The sequence below is a fragment of the Oncorhynchus kisutch genome, linkage group LG14 (assembly GCF_002021735.2).
Source record: "Oncorhynchus kisutch isolate 150728-3 linkage group LG14, Okis_V2, whole genome shotgun sequence".
NCBI lineage: Eukaryota > Metazoa > Chordata > Actinopteri > Salmoniformes > Salmonidae > Oncorhynchus > Oncorhynchus kisutch.
This window is the reverse complement of record NC_034187.2, coordinates 82463195-82485716: the sequence shown is the minus strand read 5'-3', so window position 1 is coordinate 82485716 and position 22522 is coordinate 82463195. Positions and strand designations below refer to the sequence as shown.

At 44.9% G+C, this 22522-nt stretch overlaps 1 protein-coding gene across 6 annotated transcripts; it reads left to right on the top strand.

Annotated features, from left to right (window-relative positions):
- Positions 1 to 51: 51 nt before the first annotated feature.
- On the top strand, positions 52 to 17677 carry LOC109904366 (alpha-taxilin). Of its 6 annotated transcripts, none has more exons than XM_031789068.1 (12): positions 82 to 209; positions 890 to 1086; positions 2684 to 3376; positions 4526 to 4617; positions 5767 to 5937; positions 8679 to 8744; positions 9195 to 9302; positions 9609 to 9728; positions 11732 to 11806; positions 11986 to 12078; positions 14651 to 14746; positions 15524 to 17677. In XM_031789068.1, the coding sequence occupies exons 2-12, from the start codon at positions 933 to 935 to the stop codon at positions 15821 to 15823; spliced, it is 1968 nt and encodes a 655-aa protein (XP_031644928.1). In that variant the 5' UTR covers positions 82 to 209; positions 890 to 932; the 3' UTR covers positions 15824 to 17677. The 6 variants fall into 6 exon arrangements, with proteins under 6 accessions (XP_031644931.1, XP_031644928.1, XP_031644930.1 ...); XM_031789070.1 differs by having other exon boundaries at positions 9174 to 9302; positions 16619 to 17677; XM_031789067.1 differs by having other exon boundaries at positions 83 to 209; positions 9174 to 9302.
- Positions 17678 to 22522: the final 4845 nt, after the last annotated feature.

Genomic DNA, 22522 nt, shown 5'->3' with positions numbered 1-22522 from the left:
ACGTAAACGTACTTTTGCTGCCGCATGTGTAAGATGTAGAATCGTTGAATGAACGTTTTTTGTAGTTCTGAGTTGAGGGTTTGAACTACATTTTCCACAAGATTGTCAGTTACGCACTTCCGTGGTTCATTGCGTATTTCCTGTATTGGTTGGCAGGAGGAAAGGCAGTAGGCAACAACGGAGTGTGTTTATTGAGTTGGATCAAGAAGGTAATCAGTAATTTTATGTTCTAATAAAGTACCTAAATATTTTTACAAGTCTGTATAATGACTGTTTCGATATGTTGAAGTGTCGTCTTTTTTGGGGTGTTCCGTAGCGTAGGGCTAAGATAGCAAGCTAACTTAGAAAGCTAAATGCTAACTAAGGTTATCTCAACGTTACGAATGTCTGTTTAAAGTGAAACCTAGTTATGTATTTGGTTGCTAAGAGAAGAGGTCTTGTTTCACTTGCTAGACAAAGATATTAAGTAGACTTTCCAATATGTCAACTATTCGTGTAGTTAACTACACTTTGGCCGAGTTGCAATTTCACTTCGTTAGCATACCACTTATTTATTCGTTGCTTTGCTTGCTAGCTAATGTTCGCCATTTCAGATAAATGTAATATTGTTTATGTAAAATGTTTCAACACATTTTCTGGCAAGGTGCACGGTCTTGATTTCCGGTGACCAACTAAACTCCACTCCTTGGTGAATGACTGAGTTCACCAATACAGTTGAGTTTAGTCCGCTAACTAATAGGTTTAGACGACACTAACACATCCCCGTTGACGTTTGGCAGTTTAATTTATTTTCTCAAGCACGGGTACGTGTTATGATCGTTAGCCAACACTTGCGTATTCGGTTCTGTAACTCACGCCACAGTTTGACTTTTCCCGTATACAAACACAGTACTCGATGAACAATTTGGATATCTGTTTCGGGGCGTTTCATCATGAAGAAACAGGACACACAAGAGTCGTCCACGCAGGGCAGTGATGCAGCACCTGGCACGGGAGAGATGGAGGCAAGCAAGGTTACAGAGACCAGTAGCCCAAAAGAGCAAGAGCAGGACATGCCTTCACGAGCTGATGGGGCTGAAAGCGCAGGTAAAGTTAGCGCTGTGTGTCATAGTTCCATCACATCAGTGACAACCAAATGGCCACGTTCATGTGCTAGTCTAGTCAGAACAAGGTAACTCTGGGATTTTTTTGGACCTGCTAACTGGTTGAACGCGGCATGTGTATAACTACAACCAGTAGGCAAGGCTGAAATGTCAAGAGTTCCAACTAGCATGTTGAACGCGGCATAATGGCACTAGTCAAATGCAGTCATTTTACAGCGGATTTCTTGAGACTGGGCTGGCTCTTTTTCTCTCTCTAGCGTTGAATAGATATCACTGCTCCTATCCACGAAGTCACGTCTGCTACTATTCAATTAATGAACATACCTCCTCCAGCTCTCAACTCAGCTGGGAACCTTCAACACTCATGGCACTGAATTTCTACGTCCACATAGGCAGGACCGTTACCTCCAGCTCTCAACTCAGCTGGGAACCTTCAACACTCATGGCACTGAATTTCTACGTCCACATAGGCAGGACCGTTACGACCGCAGGGTATCACATTGTGACATTGATATGTGAAGGCTTCCATACAGCCGTTACACCCTAGCTAGTGTAAAGCAAATTTTTCAACAAACCTTTACATGGCAATTATTACTGAGGTGAAAGAAATGGTAAGGGGGATGCCGTACCGGGGGAAAAACGCGAGCCTATCGCAAAAATTAAAACATCATTACTGGCTGTAAGTTGCATGAAAGGGGAGTGAATGGACTTGAAAACACATGGAAATAAGTTCCCTAATGCGAAGTGGATTCGACGAGTTTCATTTCGCCACAGCGTAGATGTGTGTTTGAGACGCGTGCGGACAGCAGTGCACTCATCAATTCTGTGGGGCCTATTTGACAGTCACTGAATGTCATTCATTGCCATTCATCAATGGCAGGTGTGCCGTGCAGTTCAAATCGAATCAAATGTATTTATATAGCCCTTCGTACATCAGCTGATATCTCCAAGTGCTGTACAGAAACCCAGCCTAAAACCCCAAACAGCAAGCAATGCAGGTGTAGAAGCACAGTTCTATGGATACAGGGTGAATGTGTGCAGGTAGCCAGGCTGAGAAATGTTTAGCTAGTTGTGTTTCATGGCACAATAAAAGTTAAATGACACATCTTTACTATTAGCAACTGAGTTCCTTTTTAAATGATTAGGGATTATATATGGAATTATATGATTAGGCCCATAAGTGGGGCGGCAGGGTAGCCTAGTGGTTAGAGCGTTGGTCTAGTAACCGAAAGGTTGCAAGTTCAAATCCCCGAACTGACAAGGTACAAATCTGTCGTTCTGCCCCTGAACAGGCAGTTAACCCACTGTTCCTAGACCGTCATTGAAAATAAGAATTTGTTCTTAACTGACTTGCCTAGTTAAATAAATAAAAATAAATTTAAAAAGTGTGTGTAGCTAGCAGTGTAGCTAGCAGTGTAGCTAGCAGTGTAGCTTTCTGGGTTCTTTCTTTGACTGATCTTTGAGTGTTTGTTTGCTTTGTTATTATAAATCATTTTTATGTCCCCCTTGTTGTTCTTACATACTGAATTTCATATTATTATTATTATTATTTTACATCTTTCTCTCCATCCCCTGTCTAGTGGCTGCCGTTTCCAACACAGCAAAGTCTGCAGCCGTCCCCACGGTCCCACCTGTAGCAGACCCTGTACCAGTCTCCACTGTAGCAGACCCTGTACCAGTCTCCACTGTAGCGGACCCTGTACCAGTCTCCACTGTAGCGGACCCTGTACCAGTCTCCACTGTAGCAGACCCTGTACCAGTCTCCACTGTAGCAGACCCTGTACCAGTCTCCACTGTAGCGGACCCTGTACCAGTCTCCACTGTAGCAGACCCTGTACCAGTCTCCACTGTAGCAGACCCTGTACCAGTCTCCACTGTAGCAGACCCTGTACCAGTCTCCACTGTAGCGGACCCTGTACCAGTCTCCACTGTAGCGGACCCTGTACCAGTCTCCACTGTAGAGGACCCAGTACCAGTCTCCACTGTAGCAGACCCTGTACCCCTCCCGGTCTCCACTATAGAGGAGGGGGTGTCGTCTCAGTGTGACATGGCTGAGGAGCTGAGCCGCCAGCTGGAGGACATCCTCAACACCTACTGCCTGGAGGACAACGGGGAGGACGGGGTTAACCTGCCCCACGGCCAATCATACTGCCCCGTGCTCAACGGCCTGGCCAATGAGAAGGAGTTGGATGCCAAGCCGGACGAGGTCAAAGTGAACGCCGGCGGAGTGGAGAAAGTGAAGATTCAAGAGAAGAAGAAGGTGAAAGGGCTGGGTAAGGACTGGTTCTGTTACTCTGGCTGAAATCAATCCCTGGGGGCGTATTCCTGGATGCTTGTCGTTGATCTGAAATGTTTGGCTGGGTGTAGGTCAGTCGCCTCCAATCCTGGAGACCGATATGGTCTTCCGGACCAGGATTGGTCACTAATATCTAGCTGTCATCCATCAGATTATTTTAGTCTTACATGTGGTGGCTAGGGGTTTAGGGCTGGATAGCTTCCCCTTGTGTGTTGTAGGGTCCCTGTTGTGATGAGGTGGTGTTGCGCTGAATATGTCTCCCCCCCGTCCTGTGTGTTGCGCTGAATGTGTTCCCTCTCCTGTGTGTTGCGCTGAATGTGTTCCCTCTCCTGTGTGTTGCGCTGAATGTGTTCCCTCTCCTGTGTGTTGCGCTGAATGTGTTCCCTCTCCTGTGTGTTGCGCTGAATGTGTTCCCTCTCCTGTGTTGCGCTGAATGTGCTCCTGTGTTGCGCTGAATGTGCTCCTGTGTGTTGCGCTGAATGCGCTCCTGTGTGTTGCGCTGAATGTGTTCCCGCTCCTGTGTGTTGCGCTGAATGTGTTCCCTCTCCTGTGTTGCGCTGAATGTGTTCCCTGTCCTGTGTTGCGCTGAATGTGTTCCCTGTCCTGTGTTGCGCTGAATGTGTTCCCTGTCCTGTGTTGCGCTGAATGTGTTCCCTCTCCTGTGTTGCGCTGAATGTGTTCCCTCTCCCGTGTTGCGCTGAATGTGTTCCCTCTCCCGTGTTGCGCTGAATGTGTTCCCTCTCCTGTGTGTTGCGCTGAATGTGTTCCCTCTCCCGTGTTGCGCTGAATGTGTTCCCTCTCCCGTGTTGCGCTGAATGTGTTCCCTCTCCCGTGTTGCGCTGAATGTGTTCCCTCTCCCGTGTTGCGCTGAATGTGTTCCCTCTCCCGTGTTGCGCTGAATGTGTTCTCTCTCCCGTGTTGCGCTGAATGTGTTCCCTCTCCTGTGTGTTGCGCTGAATGTGTTCCCTCTCCCGTGTTGCGCTGAATGTGTTCCCTCTCCCGTGTTGCGCTGAATGTGTTCCCTCTCCCGTGTTGCGCTGAATGTGTTCCCTCTCCTGTGTTGCGCTGAATGTGTTCCCTCTCCTGTGTGTTGCGCTGAATGTGTTCCCTCTCCTGTGTGTTGCAGGTAAAGAGATCACCCTGCTGATGCAGACCCTGAATACTCTGAGTACTCCAGAGGAGAAACTGACAGGCCTCTGTAAGAAGTATGCTGAACTGGTAACTAGTGACTCTCATAAATGCTTTGACTCGGGTGTGGTTCAAAGGCTGTTTGATTTAGTTCATATCTTTTCATTTCGGCATGCTAGCCAACCTCTTATTTCTAGCCTCCATCTGTGTATCAGACAGTAGTAGTTTGTCTCCTTGTGTTGGAGAATGGTCAGGGGTGACCTACAGGGGAATGGTCAGGGTAGCTCAACACAGGGTGACCTACAGGGGAATGGTCAGGGGTGACCTACAGGGGAATGGTCAGGGGTGACCTACAGGGGAATGGTCAGGGGTGACCTACAGGGGAATGGTCAGGCGTGACCTACAGGGGAATGGTCAGGGGTGACCTACAGGGGAATGGTCAGGGTAGCTCAACACAGGGTGACCTACAGGGGAATGGTCAGGGGTGACCTACAGGGGAATGGTCAGGGGTGAACTACAGGGGAATGGTCAGGGGTGAACTACAGGGGAATGGTCAGGGGTGAACTACAGGGGAATGGTCAGGGGTGAACTACAGGGGAATGGTCAGGGGTGAACTACAGGGGAATGGTCAGGGGTGAACTACAGGGGAATGGTCAGGGGTGAACTACAGGGGAATGGTCAGGGGTGAACTACAGGGGAATGGTCAGGGCAACTGGCTGATGGAGCAACACTGAGGGGAAACTGCAGCGGTTAGAATGGGCTAGAGGGGATACTGCAGCGGTTAGAATGGGCTAGAGGGGGATACTGCAGCGGTTAGAATGGGCTAGAGGGGGAAACTGCAGCGGTTAGAATGGGCTAGAGGGGGAAACTGCAGCGGTTAGAATGGGCTAGAGGGGGAAACTGCAGCGGTTAGAATGGGCTAGAGGGGATACTGCAGCGGTTAGAATGGGCTAGAGGGGGAAACTGCAGCGGTTAGAATGGGCTAGAGGGGGAACCGCTGTACAGTGTCTTTACTGGACAAGGACATGGCCGACACACCCAGCTTCCCTTGACAGCCTGACTTGTTTCCCCCCTAGACTTCCATCAGGAGACCTATTGGAGCCATTTTATCAATAGCTTTTCATTTAGGTGTAACTGAACAGCTGTAATAGGATTTTCATGCATTAAACTATTTTCCGTGTGTGTGTGTGTGTGTGTGTGTGTGTGTGTGTGTGTGTGTGTGTGTGTGTGTGTGTTTAGCTGGAGGAGCGGCGGAACAATCAGAAGCTAATGCGGGTCTTGCAGAAGAAACAGTCTCAGCTGGTGCAGGAGACGGACCACCTGAGGAACGAACACAGCAAGACCATCCTGGCACGCAGCAAACTGGAGTCGCTCTGTCGGGAGCTGCAGAGACACAACCGCACACTCAAGGTAAAGGATGGTGAAGCCGGTACGTCCTCTCTAAAGGATGGTGAAGCAGGTACTTCCTCTCTAAAGGATGGTGAAGCAGGTACTTCCTCTCTAGGTAAAGGATGGTGAAGCAGGTACTTCCTCTCTAAAGGATGGTGAAGCAGGTACTTCCTCCCTAGGTAAAGGATGGTGAAGCAGGTACTTCCCCTCTAAAGGATGGTGAAGCCTGTACTTCCCCTCTAAAGGATGGTGAAGCCTGTACTTCCCCTCTAAAGGATGGTGAAGCAGGTACTCCCCCTCTAAAGGATGGTGAAGCAGGTACTTCCCCTCTAAAGGATGGTGAAGCAGGTACTTCCCCTCTAAAGGATGGTGAAGCCGGTACTTCCCCTCTAAAGGGTGGTGAAGCAGGTACTTCCCCTCTAAAGGGTGGTGAAGCCAGTACTTCCCCTCTAAAGGATGGTGAAGCAGGTACTTCCCCTCTAAAGGATGGTGAAGCCGGTACTTCCCCTCTAAAGGATGGTGAAGCCGGTACTTCCCCTCTAGGTAAAGGATGGTGAAGCAGGTACTTCCTCTCTAGGTAAAGGATGGTGAAGCAGGTACTTCCCCTCTAAAGGATGGTGAAGCCTGTACTTCCCCTCTAAAGGATGGTGAAGCAGGTACTTCCCCTCTAAAGGATGGTGAAGCAGGTACTTCCCCTCTAAAGGATGGTGAAGCAGGTACTTCCCCTCTAAAGGGTGGTGGAGCAGGTACTTCCCCTCGAAAGGATGGTGAAGCAGGTACTTCCCCTCTAAAGGATGGTGAAGCAGGTACTTCCCCTCTAGGTAAAGGATGGTGAAGCAGGTACTTCCTCTCTAGGTAAAGGATGGTGAAGCAGGTACTTCCCCTCTAAAGGATGGTGAAGCCTGTACTTCCCCTCTAAAGGATGGTGAAGCCTGTACTTCCCCTCTAAAGGATGGTGAAGCCGGTACTTCCCCTCTAAAGGATGGTGAAGCCGGTACTTCCCCTCTAGGTAAAGGATGGTGAAGCAGGTACTTCCTCTCTAGGTAAAGGTTGCTCACACTTGTACTTTTGTCACACTACTGAGCTAAAGCTGGGCTGGGTTAGGGCTAGCTGGGTTAGGTTAGGGCCAGCTGGGCTAGGTGGGCTGTGTTAAGGGTTATGCAGATGTAACAGTATAGCTTACGTTCCTCTCCTCGCCCCTACCTGGGCTCGAACCAGGGACCCTCTGCACACAGACAACAGTCACCCACGAAGCATCGTTATCCGTTGCGCCCCAAGAGCCCATGCAGCGCAAAGGGAACAACTACTTCAAGGTCTCAGAGAGAGTGACGTCACCGATTGAAACGCTAGTAGCGCGCACCACCGCTAACTAGCTTGCCATTTCACATTGATTACACAGACATGCACACTACGCTTTCAGACCTGCAGACATGCACACTACGCTTTCAGACCTACAAACATGCACGCATTTTGCATAGCAGCTACGCAATTCCTTGTCCATGTACGAGATCCGAGGTATAAGTAGGCAGGAATGAATAGGGATAAAACTGGTTTTATTTGTATGTACTCCTACATGTTAGTATCCACTGAGTCAACCTTAACGTCCCGGTTCTCCAGCTGCAACACACAGACATGTACGGAGTTTGTGTCAACGCACATGGAGATGAATACATCCTTATTGGACGTAGCTGCCCCATGTCAGCCCCCCCCCCCCCCCCTCCTGTTTGTTGGGATGCTGAGTTTGGCCGACTGTCAGCTGTACGTAAACGACTTGTGCAAATCTCTTTTTTTGACTTTGTGTGTTGTGGAAAGGTAAACACTGGTTGTTTCAAGCTAACGTTAGCGAACAGAAGATGGACATTCAGTGGGCTCTAAAGTGACAACAGTTCACTCGTATTTGCTAGTGAATGAAATTAAATGCAGATACAAAAAAATTTAACTGGTCGCATTTGTGCGAGTGTGAAATACATTTAATTCTGCATCCTATTTAGTTGTATTTTTCCACGTAACAACATTACGAGAATCACGCAACCTGATAGACTGGTCATTTATGATCCGCATCACACAAAAAAGCATTACAAAAATATAATCCAAAATAAATATGAACATCTTGGCATTAAATGGAGTCGGGAGTTTAGAAGACGAATGGAGGCGATGGAGAATGTCCGTTAGGTGAACATTTTCTGTGGGAATTAACGGAAATGTATGCAAATTAATATTAATATCATTTAAATGTAGATATTTTTTGCATTGCGTATATTTACCATATCATATGGAGACGTAAACCTTTAACCTTATCATAAGTACACATTTATTTATTTTTTTAAACCTTTATTTTACTAACCGAAAAGTTGCAAGTTCAAACCCCCTGAGCTGACAAGGTACAAATCTGTCGTTCTGCCCCTGAACAGGCAGTTAACCCACTGTTCCCAGGCCGTCATTGAAAATAAGAATGTTATTCACTGACTTGCCTGGTTAAATAAAGGTTAAAAAAAAAAGATAAATAACTTCAGTATGTATCTCTTATTGTTTTGTAAATGCCTTTTTCAGAGGACTGAACTGAACCAGGTGTGATCTGTAATGTTTGTTTATGAATCTCCAATTTGCCGCGTGCGTCTGGTCCTCTTAAAAAGCTGGACCGGGTTGGCAGGTCTGGGTCGGGCCCTAATGCGAATCAGTCGTCTCCGACTCATGAAGTTGAACAGCTTTCTGGACTAAAATGGAGCCATACGTTTTACACAAACTTTAACCTGCTCTTGCAGGACGACGGGACGCAGCGTGCACGTGTGGAGGAGGAGAAGAGGAAGGAAGTGACGTCACACTTCCAGGTGAGCCACTAGCGTCATGTAAAGAGGGGATGAATGTCAAATCTTTTCCTTGATGCGTTGATTTATGGGCCGCCGTCTTCTCCGAAGAGGTGAGAAATCTAGGAAAATACTTTGTGGACGTTCACCCAAAGATTCAACACCAGTTGGTGTCTATTGTGATGTAACGTCCTCTAGCGTGTGTGTGTGTTTGTGTGTGTGTGTGTGTTTGCGTGTGTGTGTTTGCGTGTGTGTGTGTGTTTGCGTGTGTGTGTGGTGTGTATTTGCGTGTGGTGTGTGTTTGCGTGTGGTGTGTGTTTGCGTGTGGTGTGTGTTTGCGTGCGTGTTTGTGTGTGGTGTGTGTTTGCGTGTGGCGTGAGTGCGTGTGGCGTGAGTTTGCGTGTGGGTGCGTGTGGGTGCGTGTGGTGCGTGCGTGTTTGCGTGTGTTCACAGGTGACTCTGTATGACATCCAGGCCCAGATGGAGCAGCATGACGAGAGGAATGCCAGTCTGAGGCTGGAGAACTCTGAGCTGGCAGAGAAGCTCAAGAAACTCATCCAACAGTACGAACTACGAGAGGAGGTGCGTGGTTACGAGTGGGGAGAACTGCGTGCGTGGTTACGAGTGGGGAGAGCGGCGTGCGTGGTTACGAGTGGGGAGAGCGGCGTGCGTGGTTACGAGTGGGGAGAACGGCGTGCGTGGTTACGAGTGGGGAGAGCGGCGTGCGTGGTTACGAGTGGGGAGTGCGGCGTGTGTGTTTCTAGGAGGAGCAGACAGGAGCTAGGACAAGTCCATTGACTTACACAACTAAAGCACACAAGGTGCAACTGCAGTAAATGTCTGACAATGTTCTGGTCATGTGAGTGTTAACCCCCTGTCCCCTCTCAGCACATTGACAAGGTGTTTAAGCATAAGGAACTGCAACAACAGTTGGTGGATGCTAAGCTACACCAGGCTCAGGGTTTGCTCATAGAGTCAGAGGACCGCCATCACAGAGAGAAGGACTTTGTGAGTAACAGTAAAATAATATGGTTGTTTGGTGAACACTCTAGTCAACATATTCAACTCGATGAGAATATATATATATATCTATCTTTTTTGTTCAACATTTTACAGGATGAAATCACTTGATGCATCTCGTTTTCAAGAGTGTCCAAATGAAGACAAGCTATCGTTAGTCACGATAATCATGTGGGAGCTAGAGGCCGATTGCTCTATCAAATCATAGACTTGATTATAATGTAAAAATACAGAAATACGGTCAAATTTCGAAAAACAAAACGTTTATTATTTTGGATCCGAAAGTCAAAATATTGCTGTTACATTGCACAACCTTCAATGTTATGTCATAATTATGTACAATTCTGGCAAATTAATTACGGTCTTTGTTGGGAAGAAATGATCTTCACACAGTTCGCAATGAGCCAGGTGGACCAAACTGCTGCATATAACCCAACTCTGCTTGCACAGAACGCAGGAGAAATTACACAATTTCCCTAGTTAATATTACCTGCTAACATGAATTTATTTGAACTAAATATGCAGGTTTAGAAATGTGTGTATATATATATATATATATATATTTGTATTGATTTTAATGTTTATGGTTAAGGTACATTTGAGGTACATTTGTGCAACGATTGTGCTTTGTTTCGCAAATGCTCTTTTGTGAAATCATCACCCGTTTGGCGAAGTCGAAGTAGGCTGTGATTCGATGTTAAATTGAACAGGCACTGCGTTGATTTAAAAAATAAATCTTTGCTTTGCTGTAGTGAAGGCTTTACCCTTTTGTCTGTTAGACCAGCCTCTCTGGTATTTATCTACTGTTTACACTGTTCCCAATAGTCAGATGTTGTATTTATAATAATAACCTTCCTTTTTCCTTTATCTCCTAATTGTTGTTAAGATTTTGTACTTATATAGGCTTCCTGTATCAATAAGTCGTTTATTTATTTGTTCGTGTCATCGCACAGCGTAGGAGTCATTCATGATTTAGAAATGCAATCGAGCATTTTAGTTTTTGCAATAAATAACAATGTCGACCGTTGAATAATTAGCTTAAATAATAAATAGGCCCGTTCCATTCCGGAAATTGCATTCATGAATTAATGCGACTTTTTAAAAAACAACCTAAAGGCTTTTTACATTTTTTTATTACAACCGACTCGCTGGTTCGCTTCTTATTTATTTAGTGTTTACAGTGTTCCAAATGTTATTGTAATCTACACAGCACCTGTTTGGCACACACAATATGCACACACTGCTGGCTCCTTCCCTTTTTCTTGATATCCAGTGTTTTCCACAACATTTATTCCACGCATCTGACATTCCCTTTACCTACTGAGCAACCAGTAAACATTCCTGTTTCGAGTGTTAGTGTTTATTGACGATTTATTGATGTGATTATGATACGCTATATAGGTCACATGCATGTGATGTATACATCTGTCGTGTAAAGAGAGAGCGAGGATTGAGTCAATATTTTTATTTTCCTAAACAAATGAGGGATTTTGGTTAACAGAACGTTTCAGTTTAGAAATGGCTCTAAATATGTTACAGCTCCAGTAACACTAAGACAGCGAGATAAATACTGTTGATGTTCTGTGTCGGTCGCTCTAGCAGGGAGGAGAGACAGACAATGGGTGCTATGTGGGTGTTTTGGTTTTTAGACGACACAGCAAGTCTGAGCCCGGCACAATCAAATCAATTGCAGTCGGACTCCCTCTAGTCATTTGTGTGTCTTGATTATTTAATCAAATTGTGTGCTTAAAGCATCAGACAAGCTCAGTGCATATAGTTGATTTGATTAAAACTCTAGATAAATACACGTTTTGAAAATTTCGACCAATCGATTGGTCAAAGGAAAAAGATGACTCTTGGTAGACCCAATATTTATTTATTTATTTTTAGTTGTGGAAAGCCCTAGTCTCGTGTCTCTCCAGCTGCTGAAGGTAGAGGTAGTTTCAGATGATGGGTTAGTGTTGGTCTCATGTTGTCTCGTGTCTCTCCAGCTGCTGAAGGAAGCGGCAGAGTCTCAGAGGATGTGTGAGCTCATGAAGCAGCAGGAGGTGCATCTCAAACAACAGGTAACAATCTCTCTAGAACTCTGTAGGACAGAGTGGATGCTCTACGATAAACATCCTCGCTGTTTCTGCTGAGCTGTAAAGGTAATATGTGAATGAACTCTCCTCCCTCTGTTCCCCGTTTCCCTCTGTTCCCCGTTTCCCTCTGTTTCGCCCTGTTTCCCCTCTGTTTCCCCATCCAGCTGTCCTTATACACAGAGAAGTTTGAGGATTTCCAGACGACTCTGTCCAAGAGCAACGAGGTGTTCACCACATTCAAACAGGAGATGGAGAAGGTAAGCCTGTGTGTTAAAATGGAGGCGCACCCATGTTTGAGCGTTGATTATTTGAGTCAGTTGTGTATTGTTTATGGTTAAAACCAAAACGTGCTCCCCTTGGGATCCCGAGGACCGAGTTCGGTAAACGTTGACGTAACCACTTAGCTCTTTCCTAGTTAGCTCCTTCGCTAAGGCTTCATTACGACAAAAGGTAGTGAGCTACAGCATTTAGTCTACTAAGCGAGAACCTTCTTGCCCGCACATGACCTCCGCGAAGACGGTAGTAGGCAAGTGCATTGACGAGCAAGGAAACGTGCGGTGCTTCGGTGCGCGTCGCTGCGTGGATGGAATCGGACATGGCAGAGAGCTGTTCTGCTGAAATACAGACCTTCAGAAAGTGATGTTAAACTGTTAAAGATTAGCAAGAGTTGTGTTAATGAATCAGTCCTCTGGAGGTCAACACAGTAGGCTGCTAACGATGCCATAATAATCAGGTCACCCATGACGATGAGGCATGTTGAATGAATGGTAGCCTAGTGGTCAGGGCCCGGGTGGATGAGGTCAGGGCCCATGAGGTCAGGGCCCGGGTGGATGAGGTCAGGGCCCGGGTGGATGAGGTCAGAAACAAGCTCGTATAGCCCTAGTTCAGTTGTTTCACATTCCAAATATCCTTTACATACAGTAAGCTAGACGACTACATTACATCCAGTAATTGAATTATCCTGAATTTTATCGCAAAACAAAATGAAGAAGCCAGTTTACATTTTCACCCGACTATCTGCATAAAGACGCCTATTATTTCTAAGATGTTCCACTCCATGTTCGTCTCCAGCATCACCCCAACATCAGCTCACTGTATGTGATATTTTTTTTTTTTTTTTGAAGATACAGGAAGATAAGTGTTTACAGTGACATCATCAATCAATTAGTATGCAATGCCTCCTCATTGGTTAAAATCACACGATGGACACTGATGTCTTTGGGAACACTTCTTCACTACAAAACATAGAAATGAGCTGTTTTCACATGTTGATATTCTGTTCGTGCTGGAGGTGATTTTTTAAATTTTTATTATTTATCCGTTATTTTACCAGGTAAGTTGACTGAGAACATGTTCTCATTTGCAGCAACGACCTGGGGAATAGTTACAGGGGAGAGGAGGAATGATTAGACAACGACCTGGGGAATAGTTACAGGGGAGAGGAGGAATGATTAGACAACGACCTGGGGAATAGTTACAGGGGAGAGGAGGGTGATTAATGATAAACTGGGGATTATTAGGTGACCATGATGGTTTGAGGGCCAGATTGGGAATTTTAGCCAGGACACCGGGGTTAACACCCCTACTCTTACGATAAGTGCCATGGGATCTTTAATGACCTCAGAGAGTCAGGACACCCGTTTAACGTCCCATCCGAAAGACGGCACCCTACACAGGGCAGTGTCCCCAATCAATATTTTTTTTAGACCAGAGGAGAGAGTGCCTCCTACTGGCCCTCCAACACCACTTCCAGCAGCATCTGGTCTCCCATCCAGGAACAACCCTGCTTCGCTTCAGAAGCAAGCCAGCAGTGGTATGCAGGGTGGTATGCTGCTGATGAATATGAAGTTTTTAATTAGAATAATCATGACCCCTAAATGTAACCTAGAATAATAATAATTCTGCAAGTGTCTGGAGCTCTAGTGGAGGGATACAACACCATTTTTCCACGATAAATTCTCTCATTTGGTGTTTTGTTGATGGTGGTGGATAACGCTGTCTCAGGCACCTCTCCAGAGTCTTCAACAAGTGTTCAATTGGGTTGAGATCGGGTGCCCTGAGACGGCCATGGAATATGGCTTACCTCGTTTTCATGCTCATCAAACCAGTGACTGCTCGTGCCACCCTCATTTACTCAAACGTTGTCATTTATTTGACCTGTAGTTACCTGTATCTTAGCTGGCCTGCCTGCTGTCAAGGTTGGTAGACTTTAGAAAAGCCAGCAAATAACTAAATGTACTGAATAAAACTCACATTCCTTTCAGTCTTTTTACCCAGATTTTAGCAGTGATGCAGAGCAACATAATTAGTGTATTTTTTTTAAATATATTTTTGAATAACCAATAGATGGCTCAAGATGTATGCTTCAATATGCAGAAAAATAGACATACTTTTAGAATGAAACTGATCATGACTCTGGATTGCAGAAAATAAGCTGTTTCAGGTGTAAAAAAAGAAAAAAAAGAAGCTAAATTCTCCAAATTCCTAATCACCCCCCCCCCCCCCCCCCCCAGCCATCCTCATGTACTTTGTGATTATAAATTTCAGTGTATTTCTAGTTAGCTACTGAGGGGCAGCCAATTACCAATTACCCATAAGTCTGTAGACTACTGAGGCAGTCTTCTGCCAACATCATTAATAGGCAGTAAATAAAAAAAGGTGCATGCCAAATGATTTGTGCAGTGTGGGTGTTGCACGTGCGCCGTAGTGGGGCTGGGGGTGCCGCTGCAGTGGTACTCGTAAAAAAAAAAGATTCCCGGGTTGGCAGGTCTGTGTCTATCTTTGTTGTAGTCCGTGGTCATGTGACCCTGTGTGTGTGTGTGTCCGTAGATGACGAAGAAGATCAAGAAGCTGGAGAAGGAGACGACCATGTATCGTTCCAGGTGGGAGAGCAGCAACAAGGCCCTGCTGAACATGGCTGAGGAGGTAGGCTGGACTCGGGATTTAAATCACTGAACATGGCTGAGGAGGTAGGCTGGACTCGGGATTTGAATCACTGAACATGGCTGAGGAGGTAGGCTGGACTCGGGATTTAAATCAATGAACATGGCTGAGGAGGTAGGCTGGACTCGGGATTTAAATCACTGAACATGGCTGAGGAGGTAGGCTGGACTCGGGATTTAAATCACTGAACATGGCTGAGGAGGTAGGCTGGACTCGGGATTTAAATCACTGAACATGGCTGAGGAGGTAGGCTGGACTCGGGATTTAAATCACTGAACATGGCTGAGGAGGTAGGCTGGACTCGGGATTTAAATCACTGAACATGGCTGAGGAGGTAGGCTGGACTCGGGATTTAAATCACTGAACATGGCTGAGGAGGTAGGCTGGACTCGGGATTTAAATCACTGAACATGGCTGAGGAGGTAGGCTGGACTCGGGATTTAAATCACTGAACATGGCTGAGGAGGTAGGCTGGACTCGGGATTTAAATCACTGAACATGGCTGAGGAGGTAGGCTGGACTCGGGATTTAAATCACTGAACATGGCTGAGGAGGTAGGCTGGACTCGGGATTTAAATCAATGAACATGGCTGAGGAGGTAGGCTGGACTCGGGATTTAAATCACTGAACATGGCTGAGGAGGTAGGCTGGACTCGGGATTTTGAATCTCTGAATGGGACTTTTAGATTAGTGTGAGTGCATTTTTGTTTTGTTGTGAAAAGTGCAAGGTGTCTGTCTGACTGACTGTGTGTTCCCTAGAAAACTGTGCAGGAGCGTGAGTTTGACAGCCTCCAGGGGAAGGTAGGGAGGCTGGAGAAGCTCTGTCGGGCATTGCAGAACGAACGCAACGAACTCAGCAAGAAGGTACAGGGCCTTAGCGCCGGCCCCGAGGACGACCCCAGCCCAGGAGATGAATCCAACTCCCTCCCCCCCATAGACTCCCAGGAGCCCAGCCCAGACACCACCACCCCTAGTTCCTCCACACCCTGCTGCCACTTCAGCCCAGAGTTGGCCACTGAGAACCAGGCCTGTGCAGCCTCCCTCACTGCCCAGGAATGAAACCTCTCGTCTGGGCAACAACGCTCCCACTCTCCTCTTCACCAACCAACTTCCAGCCTGCAAGCCAAGCCACTACTAACATAGGGGTTAAGAGTGTGGGTCTGTGTAATTCCCTCAAGAATAAGATGAAGTTGTCCCCTAACCACAGATCTAGAATCAGTTTCCATTTGGTCCATCCTAACTAAAACCCAATAGGGCGGTGCAAGAGAACCTGATCCTGGATTTGTATTCGGGGATCAGCGTCTACTTACTCTGGTTTCCCCCTGGAGAGTTGAAGGTGATGTCAGTCAGGGGAGATTGTGCCGCCTTGAAGGTTCTTATCCTGCGTTTTTTATTTGTCCTTTCCTTTGAGAAGTCCTGTACGCAATATTCATGTAAATCACAAGCTAAGGAAAATCTGCACCCCAATTTGCACCCTATTCCCTAAATAGCGCCCTATATTTCACCAGAACCATATGGGAATAGACTGTCACAATTGGCACCCTATTCCCTAAATAGTGCCCTATATTTCACCAGAACCATATGGGAATAGTCTGCGCCCCAATTGGCACCCTATTCCCTATATAGTGCCCTATATTTCACCAGAACCATATGGGAATAGCCTGTCACAATTTGCACCCTATTCCCAAAATAGTGTCCTATATTTCACCAGAACCCTAGATGTTGGACCACAAGAGTATTTAGTATGTGTGTACGTGTCTCCATCGGTCTTTCTTTTGTGTGTGTGTGTGTGTGTGTGTGTGTGTGTGTGTGTGTGTGTGTGTGTGTGTGTGTGTGTGTGTGTGTGGCATACAGAGATACAGTGAAGCAGCAGATGTCTGGCCACAGTTGGACTTCAACCCAGAGCATGTAGGGATCATCACCTTTTCAGTTCAAAGATCAGTGTGTATATCTCTAGGTTGGAGATGTCACTTTTTTTCATTCTGTTCTAGATATCATTGTTTATCCTAGAACCAGAGGTCCAGAGCGTTAATGGATTATGTACGTATTCTGTAGGAATCTTGTGCAATCGGTGGATCTACAGAAAGTACTCTAACCAAGGGGTGTGTAATGTCTCGGAACCAACAGGAAGCTAATAGGGCAAACCAGGGAAGGGACTAAACTGAACTTGTCCAATATGAAACGCGTTTTCCATTGCAAAATGTTTCACTACAGTGTGCACTACTGAATACACCCCAAGAATAGAGGGAATAGCCTTGTGTTTTGGTTTGTTTATTTTTTTATTTAACCTTTATTTAACCAGGCAAGTCAGTTAAGAACACATTCTTATTTTCAATGACGGCCTAGGAACAGTGGGTTAACTGCCAGTTCAGGGGCAGAACGACAGATTTGTACCTTGTCAGCTCGGGGGTTTGAACTCACAACCTTCCGGTTACTAGTCCAACGCTCTAACCACTAGGCTACCCTGAGTTTGTAGACTGTTTTTGATATGTTATTTTAACACATGTGTATCTAATGGAGAATCACCACTATATATAGATATCAGTCAACAATTTTTTTATGATTTGTTAACTAATTGAGATTTTTTTTTTTCGTCATCATTCCCACAATATGCATGTATCCATTCCACACTCTCATATTCCTTGTTTTCCAATGTCATTCTACAACATTTGATCCGATGGAATGTTTTTTTCATGCTGCCTTTCCTTGTTATCATGAGCCATGTATATGTTTAATATGTAAGATTCCATTAACCACTAAAACAGATATTGAAATGTACTGACCAAGGTTGGCTACCAATAATGAATGCCTGTGTGTGGGTGAGTGTACGTATGTTAGCAAGATTTGTTGAATCACAACTCGGATAGTTTGATTTGTTAATCAGGTGCAAGTAATAAAATATTTTAACTGATCTATGCAGCCTCGCTATTTAGTTTTGTGGCAGTTTGATTTGACGAGAACTTAACTGAGAATGTGTTATCCCCTCCCGTCCTCGACACACTGTCCTGGGGTGTATTCACTAAGAACCAAACGTTAGGAAACAGGATGTAACCGGGAGGGAACTACCTGAATTCATCCAATAAGAAACGTGTTTTCGGTTGTAAAATGTTTTGCTATGGTTTGCGAAGGTATACACTAATGAATACACACCCCCAGACGTAAACACTCAGTTGATCCTAACCACAGATCTAGGATCAGATTACTCTAGTCCATTCCTAACCCTGACCATTGGGAAGGTGAAACAACTGACCCTGTATCAGTGGTTAGTGGCAATGTCTACGTTCTACATAATATTGTTTATATTTTCCTATACTTTTGTCTTATCCCGTGTTACTTAATTACTTGCTTATTTAAAATGTGTATCTGTTAACGTGATTTTTTATTTTTGACCCCCAGTCGAAAGCTGCAATTTAGCTCTCTAGGATTTTGATTTAAGGGTGAGAATTATTTAACATATTTGCTGCAATTACTGAGACATTTCACCATTGACTTTGAATAACTTTACACTTCACTTGGCTAACACTGTACAACTTTTTCCAAAGACCTGTCCTGTGAATATTGTGAAGGTTTATCACATGCCATTATTCATTTATTCTAGTGACTTTTACTCAGCGCAAAATGCACCTTTGAGAACGTTCATGCGGTCACTGGTTTTACCGGAAGTACCATCATTCATTTTCCGCTTTCGCCCTGGTGCCTAGCAACACGAATCCTCGTCTTTTCTCGTTTTTGGGAGAAATAACGATTACAACGGATAAAGCGACAAGGGTTAAGCTTTTGGGGATGGTAAGTATATCAGATTTTAACTTTTTTTTTAAATATATTTTTATTTCATTAGCCACTCATCAAAGTGCTAAAGTTAGCTAGGATTTTCTGTACAATGTCAGTGTTTTATGCTAACCAGCTAGCCGCCGAGATAAGTAGTTCCCGTTACCATAACAGTGTGACGTTGTTGGGGTCTGAAGCATAATGCTCGGCTGTCTCCCTGGAAAAAACTTCAAATAACTACTGTGACACTTCTTTGTCACAATGATGAAACTAGATATCCCTAATGTTTATTGTTCTTAACATTTCTAGCTAAAATGGGCCCATATGTTTGATAACCATGTATACTGAACACAAAATATAAACGGCAACCATTTCAATGATTTTTACTGAGCTATGCACACTAACAGGGATGTAAACACACTTGTGCACAACATTTTATAGAAATAACCTTTTTGTGCAGTATGGAATATTTCGTGGAAAAGTACAAATGTAATTAAGCAAACCAGACAACACAATTCTTTTTTATTTATTGACAGATAGCCAGAGGCACACTCCAACGCTCAGACATAATTTACAAACGAAGCATTTGAGTCCGCCAGATCAGAGGCAGTAGGGATGTTCTCTGTTTAGTGAGTCCTCCAGATCAGAGGCAGTAGAGATGACCAGGGATGTTCTCTGTTTAGTGAGTCCTCCAGATCAGAGGCAGTAGAGATGACCAGGGATGTTCTCTGTTTAGTGAGTCCTACAGATCAGAGGCAGTAGAGATGACCAGGGATGTTCTCTTTTTAGTGAGTCCTACAGATCAGAGGCAGTAGAGATGACCAGGGATGTTCTCTGTTTAGTGAGTCCTCCAGATCAGAGGCAGTAGGGATGACCAGGGATGTTCTCTGTTTAGTGAGTCCACCAGATCAGAGGCAGTAGGGATGACCAGGGATGTTCTCTGTTTAGTAAGTCCTCCAGATCAGAGGCAGTAGAGATGACCAGGGATGTTCTCTGTTTAGTGAGTCCTCCAGATCAGAGGCAGTAGAGATGACCAGGGATGTTCTCTGTTTAGTGAGTCCATCAGATCAGAGGCAGTAGGGATGACCAGGGATGTTCTCTGTTTAGTGAGTCCATCAGATCAGAGGCAGTAGAGATGACCAGGGATGTTCTCTGTTTAGTGAGTCCTCCAGATCAGAGGCAGTAGAGATGGCCAGGGGATGTTCTCTTGATAAGTGTGTGTATTGGACCATGTTCCTGTCCAAATGTAACAAGTACTTTTCGGTGTCAGGAAAAATGTTTAATTTTCTTTGGGAATGTAGAGAAGTAAAAATAGCCAAAAATATAAATAGTAAATTAACCCCAAAAAACTACTAGAGTAAAAATACTTAAGTACTACCTAAGTACTTTACACCACTGCTTGCGTACAGCTGCACTGGGGTCGGATAACAATTCTGTTTAGAGAAAGACACCGCGAAGCCGGCACGAGATATGGCTCAGAAAACGTACCTCATCCCAGGGATGATTCATGTGTTGTGCTCCGAGTTGTCCCATTATCCTAACAGTTACAGAGAAGATTGAGCGACTGCTACAGCCAATAAACTCCGTTTTTTGTTGTTCAACTAGACCTGCCATTCCATAATGGCTACTGCTAGCTAGCATAGACCTAATGGATTCCAACCATATGCCTTAGGCAGGTGGCAAGGATTTGGCTGGGTGTTAACTGTTATTCTTGTGTCCTGCAGAAACCCATCTTGCTACAGGGTCATGAGAGGTCTATCACACAGTCAGATACAACCGAGAAGGAGACCTGATCTTCTCTGTTGCCAAAGAAACGGTGAGAAATGATACACAGAAGAATGCCATGTATATAGAAACGAGACCTGTCACACATAGGGACCATACCAGTATTGCCTTTCTCGTTAGTATCGTGGAAAAGGAAACAAAACACAAAGCGGATTAAACTTCTTTAGGAAAACAGTCCTCCTGTCGGAAACAAACATTTATGTTGTCACATATTTATTTTTTCCCAAGCTATAGCGGACAATATTATACATACAGAAGGTTTTTGAAGGACCAAAGATTTCTCTGCGTTGTGATTTCATTTTTGCCATGGAACAAATATTGAGATACTAGTATCGTCTCTCACCCGCCATTCATTTCATTCCTAATTCACTTCATGTTTTGTCAGAATGAGGGATTGTCTAAATCTGACAACTGAATCTTAGTATGTGTCATTTTTGTTGAAAGGTGGAGAACGTGTTGCACTCTGTGAACGGGGAGCGACTCGGCACTTACAATGGACATACTGGAGCTTTGTGGTGTGTGGATTGTGACTGTATCCTTTACATTAGTCATCAAACAATTTACCACAATATAATCTGTGTGTGTTATGTGTTCACGTCTGTACATGTACAGTGCATTTGGAAAGTGTTCAGAACCCTTCACTTTTTGTTACGTTTTAAAATAAGTCTTCAACGTATTATCGCCCCCCCCCCCCCCCCCCCCCCAAATCTACACACAATACCCCATAACGACATCACAATACCCCATAACGACATCACAATACCCCATAATGACATCACAATACCCCATAATGACAAACCAAAAAACTGGTTTTTAGAACATTTTGCAAACGTATTCAAAATTAAAAATACACTGATTTACACTGATTTACATAAGTAAATCAGAGGTTCTCCCATTCTTTTCTGTTGGAAGGTGAACCTTCGCCCCAGTCTGAGGTCCTGAGCGCTCTGGAGTAGGTTTTTATCAAGGATCTCTTTGTACTTTGCTCTGTTCATCTTTCCCTCGATCCTGAAAAGTCTCCCACTACCTGCCGCTGAAAAACATCCCTTCCACATGATGCTGCCACCATGCTTCACTGTAGGGATGGTATTGGCCAGGTGATGAGCGGTGCCTGTTTTCCTCCAGACGTGACACTTGGAATTCAGGCAAAAATAATTAAATCTTGGTTTCATCAGACCAGAGAATCTTGTTTCTTATGGACTGAAAGTCCTTTAGGTGCCTTTTGGCAAACTCCAAGTGGGTTGTCATGTGCCTTTTACTGAGTAGTGGCTTCCATCTGACCACTCTACCATAAAAACCTGATTGGTGGATTGCTGCAGAGATGGTTGTCCTTCTGGAAGGTTCTCTCACCTCCACAGAGGAACTCTGGAGTTCTGTCAGAGTGACCATCGGGTTCTTGGTCAACTCCCTGACCAAGGCCCGTTTTCTATTTGAGAATGATGGAGGCCACTGTGTTCTTATGGACCTTCAATGCTGCAGAACTGTTTTGGTACCCTTCCTCAGATCTGTGCCTCGACACAATCCTGCCTTGGAGGTCTATGGACAGTTCCTTCCACCTCATTGCTTGGTTTCTGCTCTGACATAAAACTGTCAACTGTGTGACCTTATATAGACAGGTGTGTGCCTTTCCAAATCATGTCCAATCAATTGAATTTACCACATGTGGACTCCAAGTTGTAGAAACATCTCAAGGATGATCAATGGAAACAGGATTAACCTGAACTCAATTTAGAGTCTCATAGCAAAGGGTCTGAATAATTCTATATATATATTATAATTTTTTTAACCTTATTTACATATCTAACACCCTGTTTACTCTTTGTCATTATGGGTTGTTGTGTTTAGACTCAGGGGAAAAATATTTGTTTAATCCGTTTTAGAATAAGGCTGTACCGTAAAAACTGGAACAAGTAAAGGGGTCTTAATGCACTGTATGTGATGTTTACAGGGGGTAGGTCACCTGGGGTTAAGGTCCTATGTTGGGGTTACAGGGGGTAGGTCATCTGGGGTTATAGGGGGTAGGTCATCTGGGGTTACATGGGGTAGGTCATCTGAGTTTACAGGGGGTAGGTCACCTGGGGTTAAGGTCCTATGTTATAGGGGGTAGGTCATCTGGGGTTACATGGGGTAGGTCACCTGGGGTTTACAGGGGGTAGGTCACCTGGGGTTTACAGGGGGTAGGTCACCTGGGGTTTACAGGGGGTA

Bases quoted from the DNA above. Each gene is read 5' to 3' on its own strand.
- LOC109904366 (XM_031789067.1), top strand. From the start codon at position 933: ATGAAGAAACAGGACACACAAGAGTCGTCCACGCAGGGCAGTGATGCA. The intron at 9,303-9,608 runs GTGCGTGGTTAC...GTCCCCTCTCAG, and splicing joins AGTACGAACTACGAGAGGAG to CACATTGACAAGGTGTTTAA. The intron at 14,747-15,523 runs GTAGGCTGGACT...TGTGTTCCCTAG, and splicing joins TGCTGAACATGGCTGAGGAG to AAAACTGTGCAGGAGCGTGA.